Source organism: Sesamum indicum, linkage group LG7 (assembly GCF_000512975.1).
Source record: "Sesamum indicum cultivar Zhongzhi No. 13 linkage group LG7, S_indicum_v1.0, whole genome shotgun sequence".
Lineage (NCBI taxonomy): Eukaryota > Viridiplantae > Streptophyta > Magnoliopsida > Lamiales > Pedaliaceae > Sesamum > Sesamum indicum.
The window spans coordinates 10,409,223-10,427,368 of NC_026151.1; the positions used below are offsets into that span (position 1 = coordinate 10,409,223).

Genomic DNA, 18,146 nt, shown 5'->3' on the forward strand with positions numbered 1-18,146 from the left:
CTCTAATATGGAAGAGACAAAAGTTATGATATGGTGAGAGAATCATTGTTCTTCTTCTGTATTATATAATCTTTGCTGGATGTACATTTTCATAAATGCTATTAATTTCTATCTAATTTAAATAAATAAATAAAAACCGACACTATTATATTTAAAGTGAGTAACATTTGAAAAATTAATACATCCAATCAATCAGGTCTCATAAAAAAAAGATTAAGATGGAGACCTCACAATAAAGAAATTATAAATTTAAATTTTATAAATGTAAGTATATATTTATTTGGTATAATTACACCGCCCTCCTTTAAGATTTATTATAATTACACACAAATCTTTTGTATTTTTTTTTAAAAAAAAATCATATTTAGTACCCTTGAAGTTTGTTTCTGTCCAACAAGTAGTTCCACTGTTGGTCAAAATTCACCAAATTTGCTGATATTAGCAACAACGAAAATTCATATTAGCCCTGATTGATTTATTACTGAATTAATGCTGATCAAATTACTCTTATACATCTTCAAACACAAATGTATTTAAGGTTTAACATTTTCACCTTTGTAAAGGTAGTTTTATCATAAAAAATTATTTGACCTAGAATAAGGTAATTGAGGGTGAATTTTTATTTATTTATTTTAATAATATCAATAAATTTTATAAATTTTGACTAACAGATAGATCTATTTGTTGGGCGAAAACAAATATCAAGAGTATTATATGTAATTTTTCAAACCACGAAAGATATATGTGTAATTACATCAAATTAATCTCAGAGAAGGGTGGCGTACTTATCCCTATTTATTTCTATAATAGTCTCATTTTTTTTATTAAAATTATCCATATGTTTTATTAGATTTTGGTATTTAAGTATATAATACAACGTAATAAATTCTATTTATCTTAAAAAAAATAAGAAACCGACCATGCATACATATATTCCTTCCTTTTTCTTTTTAATTAATTTTCACAAGTCAATCCATTATATATTTAATTTTTTTAATTATTATTGTATTGATTAGGGAAAAAAATTATAACAGACTTTTCTAAAATTTATAATATTCTCTTATTATTTATAAAATTATAAATATCCTTTTAAAATCAATAGTTGTCTGACATATATTCCTGTCGACAACCTATTACGGGGATATTTGTTAAATGATTATTAATTATAGAGGGGTATTTATAATATTATAAATAATAAAAATATTAATTTATAATCATGACAAATTTTAAACAAGCCCGTTGCAATGTAGACTTTACATATTTATTTAATTTTGGGTATTTACGTGTGATTGTAAATGAATGTGAAGAAGATTGTGAAAATGATATAGAGATGGAAAGAGGGGCCATCTTGCATGTGCCCTAACATGGTAGGGACCCTTAATCACAATCTTCACTATGTTTATTTTTTCCATCTCTACTTTTACCTAACTATTTATATTTAATTATGATGAAATCATTAATTAATTATTACACTAATGATAACGAAATCCTACTTACCCTCCCGATAATCTTGTTTTAATCGCGCAATTTGTGGGCTAGCCACGTGTGGCCGGTGGAACACTTCCACCATTTTATTTATAAATAATAAAATAACCTCTTTTTTAAAAAATTAAAATGTAATTGTCAATGTGTGCATATACATTGAAGTTTTATGTCTTTTTACTAGTATGAAATTTATATGAGTTTATTATAATTCGTTAATTTTAATTTACTTTAATAAATTATTAATATAATTATGACTTTTATTAAAAAAAATATCACAAAAATGTATAATTAGTATTTTTATGTGATACCCATTTTGGTCATTCTATTACGACATTATTATTATTATTATTATTAGAATATAAATTTTATCTAATTTTTTTAATTAGACGATAACCGACAATTCGGTTCTAATATCCCTATCATCAAATTAATATTGTGCCGAACTCTCTTTTTTTTTCAATCAAAATGATAATTATATGGTTAGATTGAGAATTTAATTAATAATTAAAAACATCTGTGTATAATAATCATATTACAGTATTAATGAAATAATAAATTCTCATAATCTCATATAAGTGAATAGCATTTATATGTGAGGTGACCCCTAAACGAATAAAAAATGTATATATATAACTCACCAAACAAGTTGACACATTCTGCACACCACATATTAAAGCTCTACAAACTTTTCATTTTTTCCCACATTTTTGTCTTTTATTGACTTTTGGCTCATTTGACCAAACAATTTTCTACATTTTGAATTAAATTAATTTAGTAGAAACTAAGCAACACTAAATTAAGCAAATGCTTAAATAATTAATCAGTGTTTCAATTTTTTAAGCTACTTTTTTCTTCCCTTTTGGTGTAATTTGGAGCTAAGAAGGTTGGCTAATTACAAAGATTAAGCTACAAATGCGTATTTTCTTTAAACTTAACTAAAATCAAATGTAACCATAGCAAATTAGTAATGCAATAAATATAATTTGTTTTATCTTATAATTAGTCATTCTCGTCTCCATGCAAATCAATCACAGAATATGTACAACTTCGCTCGACCCATCAAATCGTGAAAAAATTTCAACCATCATCGTAAAATCCGTAAATTGCAAAGAATTTAAGGATAGGAGCTTCACCATCACATATTGGCTTCATTAGTGAAAATGTATTACTTTTTTTTTTTTTTTATCATAAGTTTGAATTGCAAATCCCTCTATTTCAAAGGATTGCACTTAGCGGATAAATTATAAATATCTTTGTAAACGATTTATGATCTCGTCGTTTGTTGTATAAACAACTTGTTGTTTCTACATTTTGCTTTGCAAAACGACTTATAGTTCCATAATTTATAGGGAATGGCATTTTTTATCCTATACGATTTTATTTACAGGACTAAAATTACAATTTAATTAGATGATGTGCAAGTTACATTTAATTTTCGGCCAAATTCATCAAAAAATGGCTAAAATTAAACTTACATGACTAAATAAAATTAATTCGTGCAGAATAAAAAATACCAACTCTTAAAATTATATTTTTCCTGTAAAGGGAGTCATAATCACTCATTTTTTAGCGAGAGGGGGGGGGGGGGGGGGGGGAATGGGGATGGAGGAATCAATTTTGTTTGAACAGGGGTTGGTGGTGTTATAATAATGCTTTGTTTTAAAAGAAATGTGTATCTGATTATAGAGAAAAAGCAATTACAAATTTTTTGGTTTTAGAAGCTGAGGTTTTGGTATATTAATTTTTCTGATTGTGGAAAACAGTTGAGAAGTGCATGTGCTTGTAGGGTCTATGGGATTAGCAGTTGGTAGTTCAAGTTGGAGCAAGTGCATGTGCATCTTTCTGACTTCAAATATTTTGTGATTCACTTGTTGTTGCCTCTTGTTCAAACTTGTCAATTTCATCCACACTGACATATACTCACATTGCCCCCTTCTTGTCTTCTCTATATAAATAACCCCCTCCCATTCATCAAACTTATGTGCACAAACCTCTCATCACCACTTCACTCCTACCTAACACTTCTTTCTTCCTCATTCATGGCTGTTCCAACAATGTCCATGCTCTCTCTACTACTCTTCTCCTTCTTCACCTTTTGTCTACGAGCCACTTATGGCGATTACGGAGGGTGGCAAAGCGCTTACGCCACTTTCTATGGTGGTGGGGATGCTTCGGGCACAATGGGTGAGTTAAAACAACTTTAGGAAAAGAAGAAATACATAGGTCACTTTGACGATAATGATTTTATTTTTTGTATTTTGAAATCAAGATTCTATTTATTGTATAATGTGTGTCGTTCTTAGGAGGTTTCAGGACCTATAGCTTGAGAGCAATCATAACAACGTTATCATTCATATGAAATTCATCGTACATAAATGATTGTGATTGCCTGAAACTCAAGAGTTTCAAAACCTCTTAAACATTATCCAAAATTAAGGGCACAACAGCATGCCATGCTACCGAAAAGGTGCTCCCAATTTTGCACAATGGCCACTTCTTTGTAATGGGACCACACGTCTTCCCCTCGTGACAGTGGCATTAACCTATATCATTAAGCTTTTGGTCACACACGACAACATGCTAGCCCAAAAGGTGATTTATCATGGAATTCCAACAAGTGATACATTTTCTTGGCTATTATGAATGCAGGGGGTGCTTGTGGGTATGGCAACTTGTACAGCCAAGGATACGGCACCAACACTGCAGCCCTCAGCACTGCTCTATTCAACAATGGACTTAGCTGCGGGGCTTGCTTCGAGCTAAGGTGTTCTGGCCAGCCGAAATGGTGCTTGTCCGGCAGCATTATGGTCACTGCCACAAACTTCTGCCCGCCCAACCCGTCCCTGCCTAACAACAACGGCGGGTGGTGCAACCCGCCTCGGCAGCACTTTGATTTGGCTCAACCTGCTTTCTTGCAAATTGCACAATACCGGGCTGGAATCGTCCCTGTTTCTTTCAGAAGGTAACTTCACTTAGGCTAATTGAGCCCAAATGATTTTTGAGTAGGATAAGGATAATAGTGTTTGAGGCCATATCTTAGTGCCACACAAGAAAAATTCTTATTCAAATTAAGTTTGGTTGAACTAAATTAATCGCAGAGCAAATATGATAAACTTAACATGTGATTAATCACCTGAATTGTATATCAATCACTCAACAAGTGTATTCTCAATTTGGGTTAGAATTTTTCACCACAAAAGATACGATTAATACATGTAATTTAAGATCTTCCATTCCAAATTGGTGCTATATTATTATGGGTGTTTGGATGAGCCTAAGATATTACAAAGTGTTTGATAAATTTTTTAGAAAAATATCTTAAGATAAGATATCTGGAGCTCACAAGCTCTTTTATAAAAAAACCAAAAAAGTGAGTTGCCAACTTATTTCTAAAATCTTAATAAAATTCTTTAAATTAATTACTAATTTGTCATTACTAATATCTTATAAGCTCCATTATCTTATTTTTAAAATAAGATCTAACATATCGTACGAGTTTTAAAAATATTTTTTAAGATGTATGAGTTTATATAATCAATTAAATAAACTTAGCTGAACACCCTCTTAATCCAGTCTCGACATAATCTGTGTTGGGTTTTGACAGGGTGCCCTGCAGAAAGAAGGGGGGAATAAGGTTCACAATCAACGGCCACTCCTACTTCAACCTAGTCCTGATCACCAACGTTGCCGGCGCCGGTGATGTCCACAGCGTGTCGATCAAAGGGTCAAGAACTGGATGGCAATCCATGTCAAGAAACTGGGGCCAGAACTGGCAGAGCAACTCCTACCTCAACGGCCAAAGCCTCTCGTTCCGGGTCACCACAAGCGATGGAAGAACTGTTACCAGCTACAACGTAGTACCTGGAAACTGGCAGTTTGGACAAACATTTGAAGGTGGACAATTCTAGTTGTTTTCAAGGGCAATAAATAGGATGAAATGAAATTATATTTGTATATGGTCCGTTGGGAGCAGTGGTGGTAGGTTTACGCCCGCGCTAGGCCTGATATACGTATGTACGTAGTCAAGTTACAATTGTTTTTGCCTTTTTTTTCTTTTTGCCCCCTTTTAAAAGAGGTTGAAATGAATTATCATGTAGATTCAATCCTTGATTCAGTACAAACACTGAGTTAGGGCTACCTTAATCAAGTATGGTTTAATGGTCCTTTTACTAGACATTTGTCTTAAGTATAAATTACAGTGATACTTATATGTCTAATTACATAAATATCTCACATCTTTATGAAATTATAAATACACCCTAATAATACCTCAATTCAACAGCTAGATGTAAATAACATGTAATTTTAATTAATATTTTCAAAAAATAATCAAAGTAATGTGTTTGAAAACATGCAAAATTATTCTGAAAATAAAATAATAATATATGTTGAATGAATCAACGACTAAGGGTCAAAGATGATTACCACTGAAGTCTTCCTCGCAACTACCCTGAACCTGAAGTCCTCCGCAATTCACGCCGGGTTCTTGAAGAACGACTCTGATCATGTTGCTTGCCTTTCTGTCATTTCAAACGCTAGGGACGGCACCGGAGGCATTGGCCATCAAGTGGTGGACTGGTTGGTTGATGGTTCCTCCGACGACATTGAAACTACCTCTATTCACTCGCTTATTTTTATCTCAGATTATTTGAGTTTGAGGTTTAGATTTTATTTGTGTAAAATGAAATGGAGACCAGGATTTCATTTTTGGGGGATTGGTATTTAGGAAGTAGGGCTTGATTTTTAGGATTTTTATCTTAACTATCTACGGACCATAGGCTCTCTTTTTAATAATTACAGCTCGATGCTTGATATTTGGTCTAGTTGTACTTAAACTTTCTTAAGTTGGTCTAATTAATTTTCTGAGATGTGAATTTCAAAATTTTATCACAAGTTAGAAATATTAAAATTTTTACATAAATTTCAATGTATAAACATACTCAAAACTTTTAGAGACACGTTTATAATTTAAACTAATAATTAAATTAAAGTTTATCATTTTACTAAAATATGATGCTGATAATACCATAAAAGCTTATAATTATATGTAAGATCATCATAATGGTTAGTGAGGTATATGTAACTTTAAAAACTTTAGTGCCGGTATATCTCAAACTTTAGGAGTGGTTTATATAATTATTGAATTAGTCATCTCAAGGGTAAAATGCAATTTCCATTCAACGTAAATGCTGAAGTCAACAAACCTCGTTCATATCATTAATGGTTGGATTTGTTGTTGAATAATAACAAATAATATGGGTATAAGAGTGATAATGTCTGTACACGCTTGATCGTCTGATTCTACGACCAACAACAGACTCAAGAGATTACTCGCTAAGGTTCAGTGAAATGAGAAGCCAACCTTTAATTCCCTTGTTCCATGTACTCAAAAGAAGGGGACGACATATTGGTCCAATCGAAGGAGCAGCTCGTCTAAGTTAAGGATCTTTTTCCTTGGCCAGAGTCCTAGGCAGTCTGCTCTGCAAACTTTCATCCACTATCTTATAATGCTTCGAAAACTTTCTGTGGATCATCCCCGCGAAGCGATCAACATGGTCCTCAAATTTGTCATACAATGCTGGAATTGTAATGGAAAGAATGATTCCTGCTTTATCAATGGTAAAATGTAAGAAAATAAAAGGATTGTGATCTGACCATATTCCAAGGGCATCTGTGTAGAAAATAAGTAACAAAATAAACTTTTCAGCGATAATTGTAGGCTTTCTCAGCTGCCAGAGATAACAACATGTGAGACCACTGGAGACCACTTCACAAATCAACATAACAACATTAAAAACGTCACTGAAGAATGAATCTAAGAACATCTTTTCATATGCAAATAGAGGTTCAGAACATTTTTCAACTAAATTCACATAAAAGAGAACATATGTATATTTGTTGCTACAACTACCTAAGAACACACATTTCAATGGCCATTATTCTAATGCACATGTTTCATAAGCCAAAAGTTTGCATTTCATAGTCATAACAGAAATGGTAAAGACTCCAACAAACTAAACAAATTGACCTGAAAAGAAACTAAATGCACAATCCACAGATATGCCCCTGCATCTCCATAACATCTTGCCCCTAATATTTCAAGTTTACAAGTATGTTCCAGTGAGTCCATCTTTCAGAAAGCTAGGACCAAGATGTTGGTTGAACTACATAGCATCTATGATTTGCTTGCATTGGAGATATAATGAACAGTCATCTCTATAGAACTAAACAAAAAGAGACTGACATCAAGAGATCTCAAAATGGCACAGCATCATGCAGCAGGTAAAAAACCAAAGATAGACCGGTGTACCTATATATGCGAGAGTGAAGAAAGATATCAGGCTACCAATCACAGACAAGAGCCACAAAGCAATCACAACCTGCAATTTTCATCAAGGCAACTTCATCCCTTTTCGTGGAATCACTGAGTAAAAGTGCAAAGTAAATAATGAATGTGTCATGAAATTTTGGGTGGCCTAAACCAGACGCCCATTATTCCCAGCAGAACACTATTTTTTGGATGCTTATGGCGTTTCAGGTTTTAAGTCAAACACATCAACTCTTTACATCTTGAACTATGATCATCAACAGTGAGTTTAATAAGTGCGGGCAAGATGTACACATATAAAGTTCAAAATATTATTCATGGTGTCTCACATATAATAAGACAAAATTCAGATCACATGAAAACAAACATAAATAGAAAATATAGAGAATGGGCCTCACGTAAGCAACCCATGTCGTTTGCATGCAGATAATGTAACCAGTTGAGAGATTTGGAACTTGATAGGAAAAAAGAATTAGGTGTGCAGCAGAGTTTCACCATGAATGTTTTCATTAAATAGTGAGTCCTCAAATTTCATAAAACTGAACAAAACAACAGAAAACACAGCAGCACTAGTCATACTTCTAACAGTAGTCAGAAAAATAAGTAGGCAATCAGAAGCCGATGATCATATGTCAGGAAACATAAAACTTGTGGAATCTAGATCATGTTGCAGTTAGCAAAAACCTACTTCAACGTGAATCCCGGGACATCTCCACTTGTCTTTTATCTATATTAGTAGTGAGCTCTAAACACTTCGTGCAGCAAGCAAAAAGTAATATAGCTGGATGTTATTATGGCAGAGTTCACCAAAATTAAATATTTGCTCCCTAACACCTCCTGCTGGCACTAATAGCACTTGGATCACACTTGAGACTTGATTGATAAATGACTGGAAATCTTACCTTTGGCTATTTGTGGAATTAATAATGATTAACATCATTATAGCAACTACTGGGGAAAAAATAGTCAAGAGGCACATGGAATCGGGTGGGAAGTTTTCCCTCTGTAGTTATTCACTAAATAGAATTGCAAACTCACTTCATAAATCACTAACCTTGAAGAAAAGTCTAAAATCTTTGCCAAGAGTAATGTCATGAGCCATAAGCAGCATGTAATTGATTTTAACACGAAATGATGCAGCAGCATTATTTACCATTTCTTCTGATAGAACTAGTTCTGGTAGTGTCTTTGGTTGCCTGTGCAAAGAGCAATAAAAAGATTTCAGGTGATTCCTAGATGAAACAATAGAACTTTGAAATGTTGAACATACCAATAGTAGAATTAACATACTTTTTTCTAAATACAGCATAGTTTGCCTTGAGGAACAGCAGAACAATTAAAATCAGCAACACATCTGAACAAAGAGATAAAAATGATATCCCTGAGCGCTCAATTAATAGCCAGGAAAAAGTGGCAACAAGAAGTATGCCAAATGAAGCATGACGCCGTCTCCACAGTATGACATCAGCAGCTAAAAATCAGAGTGAAAAATCAGTGAGATGGGCTCAGTTGAAGAAGTGGAAGCCAGTATAAAATGGAGGCAGCAGTTGCAAACATACAAGCGTAAGAAACATAGTGCTTATCTCACAACTGCAATCTTAAACTAAACAGCAAATTTCATAAAACTCTTTTTCCATAGTTCAGAAAAACAATCAGCATGTGACATTGTAAATATTCAGCAGTAACTAAGCGCAAAACTGAAACTAGCAGCATCATTAAGTAAAATTTTAAAAAGCAGTAGATGGAGCCAAGGAGCTTATTCTAATTTCTAACAACTGCAGTCCGAACTAAATTATATTTCAGAAATAACTTTCATTAGCCGATAATATACCTTTGCCGCCACCCATCATTTGATGAACAGAGGCCTGACGACCGAACAATCTGTAAGACGAGCTCGTCGACGCTGGATCGTTGATCCTACACTCCTCATTCTGCTCTACACCGCACAAATCTTCTGAATTTGAATTCTCCATTTCTGCATTTCCCACAATCATTAACATCAAAAAAACGCAAAAATGAAATCCCACCAGGGAAAAAGCCGGAACTCGCAAAACTCTTGAAATTGCGACCTCTTTTAGCCTAAATCGAAGCACAATCGACCGTGTAATCCAATTGTTGTTGGATTGTCGGAGAGAACAACTCGGGTTTCTCCTTTACTAGTACTGATTTTAGAGTTGGGATTGAAAAGTAAGCCTGCCGTGAAGATTCGCCAATCATCTTCGACAACACCCTACGACGTCGTATAGCAGGTCGTCGCCGGTTTTTCCATTTTTTATTCTTTTCTGTTATGAGTTGTGGATTGGATTTATGGGGTAAATTACACTTGTGTCCCTAATGCTGAATTGATGTTTTTTCAAAAAGTATATTTGGTTGAAGCGAAAAAATGAGAGTATAAAAAAATAAAAGCAAAAAAGAATATATAAAAGACAGTTTGGTGTTTGATTAGGAGGAAGAGATAGAAATAAAGCAAAACTCAATGTATGAATCCCTCCGACTTTCAATTTTATTTTCGTTCAAAATTGAATGAAAAAGTGAAAATATAAAGAATGAAATCGATTGATGGATTCAAAAGGCTTTATCTTTGCTTTAAAGCCCATAAATCTGGAATGCTTGTAGACTAGTAATTGTGATTGATGGGTGATTTTTGAAATGGAAGCATGAAAGCTAATTGTTAACAATAGTTGGATTAGAGCTAAATACAATATTTTGTGAGCTGCTTGTACGTCATGAAATCAAAGCCTGATGGATGTGGTTTCTAGAGTTGTTGGATGATGATATGATATTACACTCATTTATATAAATATATGATATTTTGTCCTCTTACATCTATCTATTACCCACTTTGCACATTAACCTTCACAAGCAGCATAAGAAAGAAAAATGGCACCAAGAAAGATGAATCAGAGACTTCTTGATTCACAACTTCTACTGATTAATTATTCAGAATTATCCAATTTTATTATTATTATTATTTTATAAAATGAATTGATGTGAATCACGTGCACAGCCCACCATCATGTACTCGGATCTCTCACCATTCATCATCATCGTCTTATGCCTTTTTAGACGTAAAATGCACATCACCATAATAATATACATGACTGCACCCAAAATCATTAATCCCAAACTTGGAATTATGTCAAAATTTTCTTATATGGTATCTACAATAACACAATTAATAATGCAATTAAATACGTGAAAAATATCTACTTATATTTAACAAACGATCGCGTGTGAGGATTCTTAGAAAGGGAAATTGCAATTGTTGAAATTGGCACATGGATGTCTATTTGTTTATGGGCTAAATTACAGTTAAGGTTTTGAATAATTATAAATATTTTACTGATCTTAAAACTTGTGTAATATCAATAATTTTTATATTGAACAGTACAAAATGTCCTTTCAAGAATTATAATATTATTTTCAAATTTTATACAATGAACTAATATTCTCAATAGATTATTTATTTTATTCATCCTTATATATATATATTTTTTAAAAAAGTAGTAATTTTCATCTTATTGGAGATATAATTATTTTTTATTTAAGTGGGTATTTACAATATCCGATAGGGGTATTCGGGATTATGCTGAATCTCAATGGAGTTATTTGTAATTTACTCTTATTTATTTATGTATTTTGGTATATCAAAATAAATTATAATACTACCAAGATATTGTTGCCCAAAAAATAATAAAATAAATATACAAAAAGCGAATAGAAGGAATGGCGTCGTATTGAAATATTTTATTTTATTTCTTATAATATTTTAAAACAGGTGCTCAAGCCCGCGTTCAATGGAGAAGAAGATGCAACTGAAGAACTGAACACAAGCACCCCCTCACCCCACCCCACCCCACCCCACCCCAAATCCATATTTGGGTCGACCACCACACACAACTGTAGATACCCTAACACACACTATCACAAAGAATTGACTGTAATCTTTGTATATTCATGTGCATATATAGAATAATGAGGTGTATTCAGGCACACGTTTTCACAACAAAGCTGTAGTTGAACAATCGATAGTGACTGCGTAGATTTTGCCCTAATTGTAAGCAACCCATATTCGCTCCTTTCCCAATTACAGATCACGTACTCCCCCTGCACGTATATCCATATTCATCTCAGGTTATAAACTCGTTTTTTGTGCGAATTCTTGATCGTTTCGGGTTTGGGTGATTAACTGTGAATTCTTGATCATAGGACGAAGAAAGGATATAGAAGAAAAGGAAGATGAATGAGAATAAAGGGTTTCAGTTGGGGACGGTAGGGGCGCTTACTCTGTCGGTGGTTTCGTCGGTTTCAATTGTGATTTGTAATAAAGCGCTTATGAGCAATTTACATTTCATTTTCGGTGAGTCACTTGTTACTTATCTGACAAGCCATTGTTTGATTGTAGAGTATAGGAATTCTTTTCTATGATTTATGTTCAGATGTTGAGGCATGTATGACTTAGTGCTAGAAATTCGTTTTGCAGTAGTTCTTTTAGTTTCAATTCTATTGATAAGTGCTGCACTGTTATGTTTGTGTCCTGTAGAATCATGCTGGATATTTATTCTTTTTCACTTTTTTTGTGCTTCATATCATGCATTTTAGCATCTGGTCTCATAGCTGCAAAGCAGAGGAAAAAAAAACAGCTGAAATGTAACAATGAGCACTATTTGAGTTGGAACAATTGCTTTAGAAAGTGAGGTGATTCTAGTTTCAACAAATCCTTTTTTGGAGTTTGGTCTGTGGTTTAGCTGTGCAATTTTGTTTCATCATTACATAAAGAATGCGATCACCCAAATTCTGATAGTGTTCCTGATTGTTTTCTTAATCTGGTAGTGTGGTTTCCTTGGTAGATAAAGAAAGCAGTCTCTACTTATTATAACGTCATCTTGTGCTACATATTTCTTTTGAAAATGGGATGTTTGAGAAGATGAAGTTTGATTCTTCTTTATGCAGCTACAACTCTGACGAGCTGGCATCTGCTGGTTACTTTTTGCTCTCTTCATGTGGCACTATCCATGAAATTCTTTGAGCACAAACCAATAGAATTACAAACTGTAATTGGGTTTGGCATCTTAAATGGAATTTCAATTGGATTGTTAAACCTCAGCTTAGGTTTCAATTCAGTTGGTTTCTATCAGGTAAAGATATATATATATATATATATAGAGTGTGTGTGTGTGTGTTCCTTGCCTGATCCAACTTTTGATATGCAACTCCCTAGTTTTCTGATCTTCTAATTCTAATTCTATTACCTTAACCAGATGACGAAGTTGGCAATTATCCCATGCACAGTGCTCTTGGAAACCCTTTTCTTAAGCAAAACATTCAGGTCGGTTTCCGTTTATCATATGGAAAAGCAGTAAATATCTTTTACCACATGATCTTTACATACTTCATGCTTCATCCTTGATCACATTTTTGTCGTAATGTATAGGAGCAATACTCTGTTTCTTTTTTTTTTCACATTCTTCATGAAAACATAAAAAACTTCCAATTGGATGCTGTAATTGCTTGGTAAAGACTAAAGGTGCCCAATTGGATGCATAGTCATGGATTTTATTCGAGTAAACCATGACTATGGCCTTACAGCAGACAGCTGTTTTGCTGCACATAATGATCATTGGAAAATTCTCCAATTCTTTTGATACACCTAACTAACCGTCAGATGCTTTGTCTCAGGATTAGCCTTTTTTCAGTAAGGTTAAGATAGTTTTGCTCATATAGGTCTGAACTCTTTTGTTGGTTTCTTCTGTCTCTAATATTTCTTCAGTCGTCTTATTGCAGTAAGAGCATTAAGCTTTCTCTGGCCATTCTGCTTCTAGGTGTTGGAATTGCAACAGTTACTGATCTGCAGCTGAATATCCTGGGATCTTTTCTCTCTCTCCTTGCAGTTGTTACTACCTGTGTTGCTCAAATTGTATCCTTTTTGCCATTTTGATGCATTCTTTGTTTACTTTCGTTTGGCCTAGTACCATTATCAGACCATCATCATCATATGCAGGCGAATAACAGACACAAGAAAAAGCTAGAAGCAAAGGATAACAGGTCACAGGAGGGATGAGAAAATCTGATAGAGCTCAGGACTTATGCATGTATCATAAAACATAGAGATACTAACCAAAGAATCTGATGATGATTAAGGAGAAGTAATGAAAAAATATCTTGAACTACGCATTCCATTTTGGTTTTTGGATTATTGTTTTTGTTTGATATCTTAATCAGTTCCTTTCAGATGACCAATACCATCCAAAAGAGATATAAGATTTCTTCGACCCAACTCCTGTATCAGTCTTGTCTTTATCAAGCAGTCACCTTGCTTATCTCGGGTCCATTTCTGGATAGGCTTTTGACTAACCAAAATGTTTTTTCCTTTGAGTATACACCACGAGTTGTGGTAAGTACTATGAGTTTTTAAGATCTCTATAACTAATTTTTTTGTTCTAAATTGTACCTAGATCTGAACTCATATTGGTGTTGCAGGTTTTTATTGTACTATCCTGTCTGATTTCAATCTCGGTAAATTTTAGCACATTCCTTGTGATAGGAAAGACATCTCCTGTCACCTATCAAGTCCTTGGGCATCTGAAAACTTGTTTAGTATTAGCATTTGGTTATGTTTTGCTTCGTGATCCATTTAGCTGGAGGAACATTTTTGGAATAATGGTGGCATTGGTTGGGATGATTCTATATTCATATTATTGCACTCAAGAAAGTCAGTCAAAAGCTGAAGAAGCATCAGCTCAGGGTCAGGTATTAGACATTGCTATTTGTTCTTCTTCCAGATCTTGTAACTTGTTCCTTTAACCAGACTTTCTATTGAAGAATGAATATTTACTTTCTATCTACTGCTAAGCTCTTTGTTTTGCCATCTGTCCAGCTAAAGGAAGCTGAAACCGATCCTCTTTTACATGTTGAGACTGGTACCATGAAGTTAAACGAACTTCCTGTCTCAAAGGGCACAGTTTGGGATGCAAACAAGGATTTGCGTGCATGAAAAATTGTATTTTTGGTACAATTAGGTGTGCAATTTTCTAGACTTCAACTGTGTGCAGCATGCAAGGGCAAGTTCAAGATGAAGATAAAAGCTCTCAGTTTCAAAGCATTGGCATCAAGGAGTACTCTTCTATTCCCTGTGCTAATATAAATGCTAACACTCTCTCGTCAGATCTTTTAGTTGACAGTGTTACTTATTCTGATGAAAATAAGAAATATTTCTTACTCAGATAGTTTTTTTGTATATTAGTCTTTTGTCATTAACTCAATGAAAAACTTCAGATTTTACGCATAACATGCCTAATATAATATGGTCTGATGGCCACATTTTTGCATGATCTATTTATTTTATTTCTCTGCTACTACATAACAGAATGTTCAAGCGAAGTTTGACAAATTAATATCTCTTGTCTTATCTCTATTACAACATCTGAAGATTATCAAGATGGTTTGGGATCTTAAAAGGATATTGCAACTCTCTGTTTGTGCAGTAGTAAGTAATTACATTGGTCAGAGATACAAAAGGGAAATGGGTCCATGCCCATTTTTATTCAGCCCACTTCCACGACATCCTCTCTTGACATGCATACCATGTGCATCTTTATAAACAATCCCACTCCCAGCCCCTAACCCCAATTTATTAAAATTCATGGACCTACAGTTCCTAGTTAACATGTTCAGCTTAGCAGAGGGGCTTCCAAGTCATTTTTGTCATCTTCATTTTCCTGAGTTAGCTCCTTTGCTCTGGTGGCTTGCTGTTTCCAGTCTGTGTAAATGAGGGTACAAACCATCATGCATGTACATGAAACTTGTGCTGCTGCCATCCCAAACCACAGGCCAAAAAAGCCCATGTTAAACTTGAATGCGGATAAAGCTGCAACTGGCAAACCTATGAGATAGAAAGATACAAAATTTATATGGCAGCCCATTTTTGGCCGGGCAGAGCCGACCAAAACTCCACATGCAGCAGTCTGGGGGCTGTTGCCTAATTCACAAAAACCTAATAAAGGAAGAGTACTTGATGTTAAACCAAGAGTCATCGGGTCACATGTGAAAAGTCTGCCCCAAACATCTCTTACTGCAGTGGTGAAAAGGAAAGCCAAAATTCCCCATAGAGCCGCCAGAGTGAAACCAACAATACTTGTCTGTTGTGCCTGTTTTGGCTGATCAGCCCCTAACTCATGGCCTACCTGTATTGACAAAGCTGAGCTCAAGGAAGAGGGGAATACATAAAGTAAGCTTGTTGTTTGTATTAGGATGCCCATTGCTGCAACATTAACCTGTGGGTTGCTTAAGAGACTGCAAAGCAGTAATAAGATTTCGTAACACCACCACTCTAGACAAACAGATAAGACACTTGAACCTGCAAGGGCAAGGAGTGGGTGCCAGCCTTCAGAAAATATGCTAGCTATGCCCCCATCCCAGGGTCTTAGTGAGGTTTTTGACATGATAAGGTACACCAGAAGGCCAAAATTTACATTTAAAGTGTTCCATGCTGAGGCTAGGGCCACCCCTTTGACTCCCAAATTTAAATATACAACCAGCAAGTAGTTGATTGGGCAGTGAAGAAGCATAGCACCTATTACTGATATGGTGAGGGGTCTGTTAATGTTTTGAGTCCTTAAGAATGTCCTAAGGGGATGGAAATGTGCCTGAGCAATCAAGTCAGGAATTGAATACTTTATATAGATCTTGGCCACTGCAGCGATATTCTCATCTTGGCCTAACCATAAAAGGATAGGTTCCATGTTTAACCACAACAAAGAGATTGGAAAGATAGCGGCCAAGAGGAGAATTAGAGTCTTTCTGTAGGTTTTGGTCATAATTGCCCATCTCTTTGCTCCATATGCTTGATAACATATTGGCTCCATCCCCATGGCCAGCCCTTTGAGGACAGAGTACCCTGTTATGTTAGCAAAACTAATTGACAGGGAGCCACCAGACAGTGCAATGTCTCCAAGATGTCCCAAGAAGAGCATAGAGACGAAGGACTTCGAATACATGAGCAAGCTTGTTATAATGATAGGGCAGGCAATTTTGGCCAAAGATGCCAGCTTCTCAGCAACCTGCATTAAATAACAAATTTAATTAGACAAAGGAACTGAGATGCTTGTCAGTGTTGAGAACAAAGATGGGGAAATTATATATTGTATGTTGTTTCAAGTTACCAAGTCGAGAAACATGAGGATTATGAAGAGTATTTGATCTGTATGAAACACCTTTACCCTTGAGCACTTACACTTTCTCATATATTCTGATCTGAAGTGCCTATTTACAGTCGACTTGGATAACTGAGAGCTTGGTGGAATTGAGCTAGATGTATACGTAAGTCTTTCGTAGCTTTATATGAAAAGGAGAAAACCACGGAAGGACAAAGGAAAAGGGAAAACCTCAAAACCTCATGCATGTGTAGAACGTGTTATATCTGCGATATTTTGGAATATTTCTCCTTAATCATGATAGGATGGAATGAGTTCTATATGCTCACGCAACACAGCATGGCTCATCAGCTTTGTTTGGTAACTGATGCCAGTTGGCGTTTTTAATGCTGTTAGATCAATTTATTTGTCTCTCTGTAAAAGTGTGTGTTTCTTTATTTGCAATTCTTTATTTTCTCTAGATGTATTAGACATGATTATCATCCAGCGTAAGGTCTGTGTATCAGTATCTAATGTTGTTAACTTGGTTTCACCATTTTCTCCTTTAGTATATATTTGGCATCATTTACTGAAACCAAGTTCCCACATTTTGAGTAGTGACAGGAAATAACAGCCTATATCCGTTCATACCTAGTCAATGTAGGAACAAGTTTTCGCTGAAGCTAAAACACGAAAGTCATTCTAGGTTGCATCTCTTTCTCCTAAAAAATCTCTCCCAAGTTTATCTGCTGTTTTCCTATTCCCCACACTCTTATTGATCTTGTTCTTTTTGAAAGAAATTATCAACATAAAATTGTCAATTAATAACCAAAGCCTAGATCCATTTGGAAATGAAACGGTCCAGAGATTTCCTTTTTTAAATTTCTTTTTGAAAGAATGTACTTCTAGCCAATCTGAGAAAGAATATCTTTAGATTTGATATCTGGTAAAGGAATGATATTGCATCAATTGCACTACCAGCAGCATGCCTTCTGCGCCTTACTGCTGACTTCTGTACTACCTGTACTAATTGATCGTCGTGTCTGATTTCTTGGACTGATTCACATACTTGGTGAGTGAAGTCAGATCCATGTGATTTAGCTTTAAGAAGTTCAAATATAATTTGATATCAACAAGAAAAAGAAAAGGGGGGGGGGGGGGGGGGGGGGGGTAGAAGTACATGGATGGAGGGACAGGGGCAA

General features: G+C 34.7%; 4 protein-coding genes across 10 annotated transcripts in view; 2 read left to right on the forward strand and 2 right to left on the reverse strand.

Annotated features, from left to right (window-relative positions):
- Window positions 3,452-5,659, forward strand: LOC105166984 (expansin-A2). The gene is made up of 3 exons (XM_011086522.2): window positions 3,452-3,669; window positions 4,135-4,447; window positions 5,090-5,659. The coding sequence occupies exons 1-3, from the start codon at window positions 3,465-3,467 to the stop codon at window positions 5,391-5,393; spliced, it is 822 nt and encodes a 273-aa protein (XP_011084824.1). The 5' UTR covers window positions 3,452-3,464; the 3' UTR covers window positions 5,394-5,659.
- LOC105166985 (reticulon-like protein B16) lies at window positions 6,676-10,143 on the reverse strand. 5 transcript variants are annotated; one of them, XM_011086526.2, is made up of 7 exons: window positions 9,883-10,129; window positions 9,645-9,788; window positions 9,104-9,284; window positions 8,868-9,009; window positions 7,796-7,865; window positions 7,141-7,214; window positions 6,922-7,063 (listed from the first exon to the last, which is right to left on the reverse strand). In XM_011086526.2, the coding sequence occupies exons 2-6, from the start codon at window positions 9,784-9,786 to the stop codon at window positions 7,189-7,191; spliced, it is 561 nt and encodes a 186-aa protein (XP_011084828.1). In that variant the 5' UTR covers window positions 9,787-9,788; window positions 9,883-10,129; the 3' UTR covers window positions 6,922-7,063; window positions 7,141-7,188. The 5 variants fall into 5 exon arrangements, with proteins under 5 accessions (XP_020550871.1, XP_011084827.1, XP_011084826.1 ...); XM_020695212.1 differs by lacking the exon at window positions 7,141-7,214 and having other exon boundaries at window positions 6,676-7,090; window positions 8,967-9,009; window positions 9,104-9,167; window positions 9,883-10,143; XM_011086525.2 differs by lacking the exon at window positions 7,141-7,214 and having other exon boundaries at window positions 6,676-7,090; window positions 9,104-9,167; window positions 9,883-10,119.
- Window positions 11,652-15,098, forward strand: LOC105166986 (uncharacterized membrane protein At1g06890). Its single transcript, XM_011086528.2, has 8 exons — window positions 11,652-11,947; window positions 12,023-12,173; window positions 12,767-12,951; window positions 13,075-13,142; window positions 13,598-13,730; window positions 14,046-14,207; window positions 14,294-14,563; window positions 14,691-15,098. The coding sequence occupies exons 2-8, from the start codon at window positions 12,053-12,055 to the stop codon at window positions 14,805-14,807; spliced, it is 1,056 nt and encodes a 351-aa protein (XP_011084830.1). The 5' UTR covers window positions 11,652-11,947; window positions 12,023-12,052; the 3' UTR covers window positions 14,808-15,098.
- Window positions 15,274-18,146, reverse strand: part of LOC105166987 (protein DETOXIFICATION 53-like) — a 3,500-nt gene continuing 627 nt past the window's right edge. The window contains exons 1-2 of one of the 3 annotated variants that reach the window (XM_011086530.2): window positions 16,975-17,207; window positions 15,274-16,872 (exon numbers count right to left, since the gene is read on the reverse strand). In XM_011086530.2, coding sequence (XP_011084832.1) covers window positions 15,484-16,872; window positions 16,975-17,055 — 1,470 coding nt within the window. In that variant the 5' untranslated portion in view covers window positions 17,056-17,207 and the 3' untranslated portion in view covers window positions 15,274-15,483. Of the gene's footprint in view, window positions 16,873-16,974; window positions 17,208-18,146 lie in introns of those variants that run through there. The other 2 variants (XM_011086529.2, XM_020695335.1) reach the window with 2 other exon arrangements.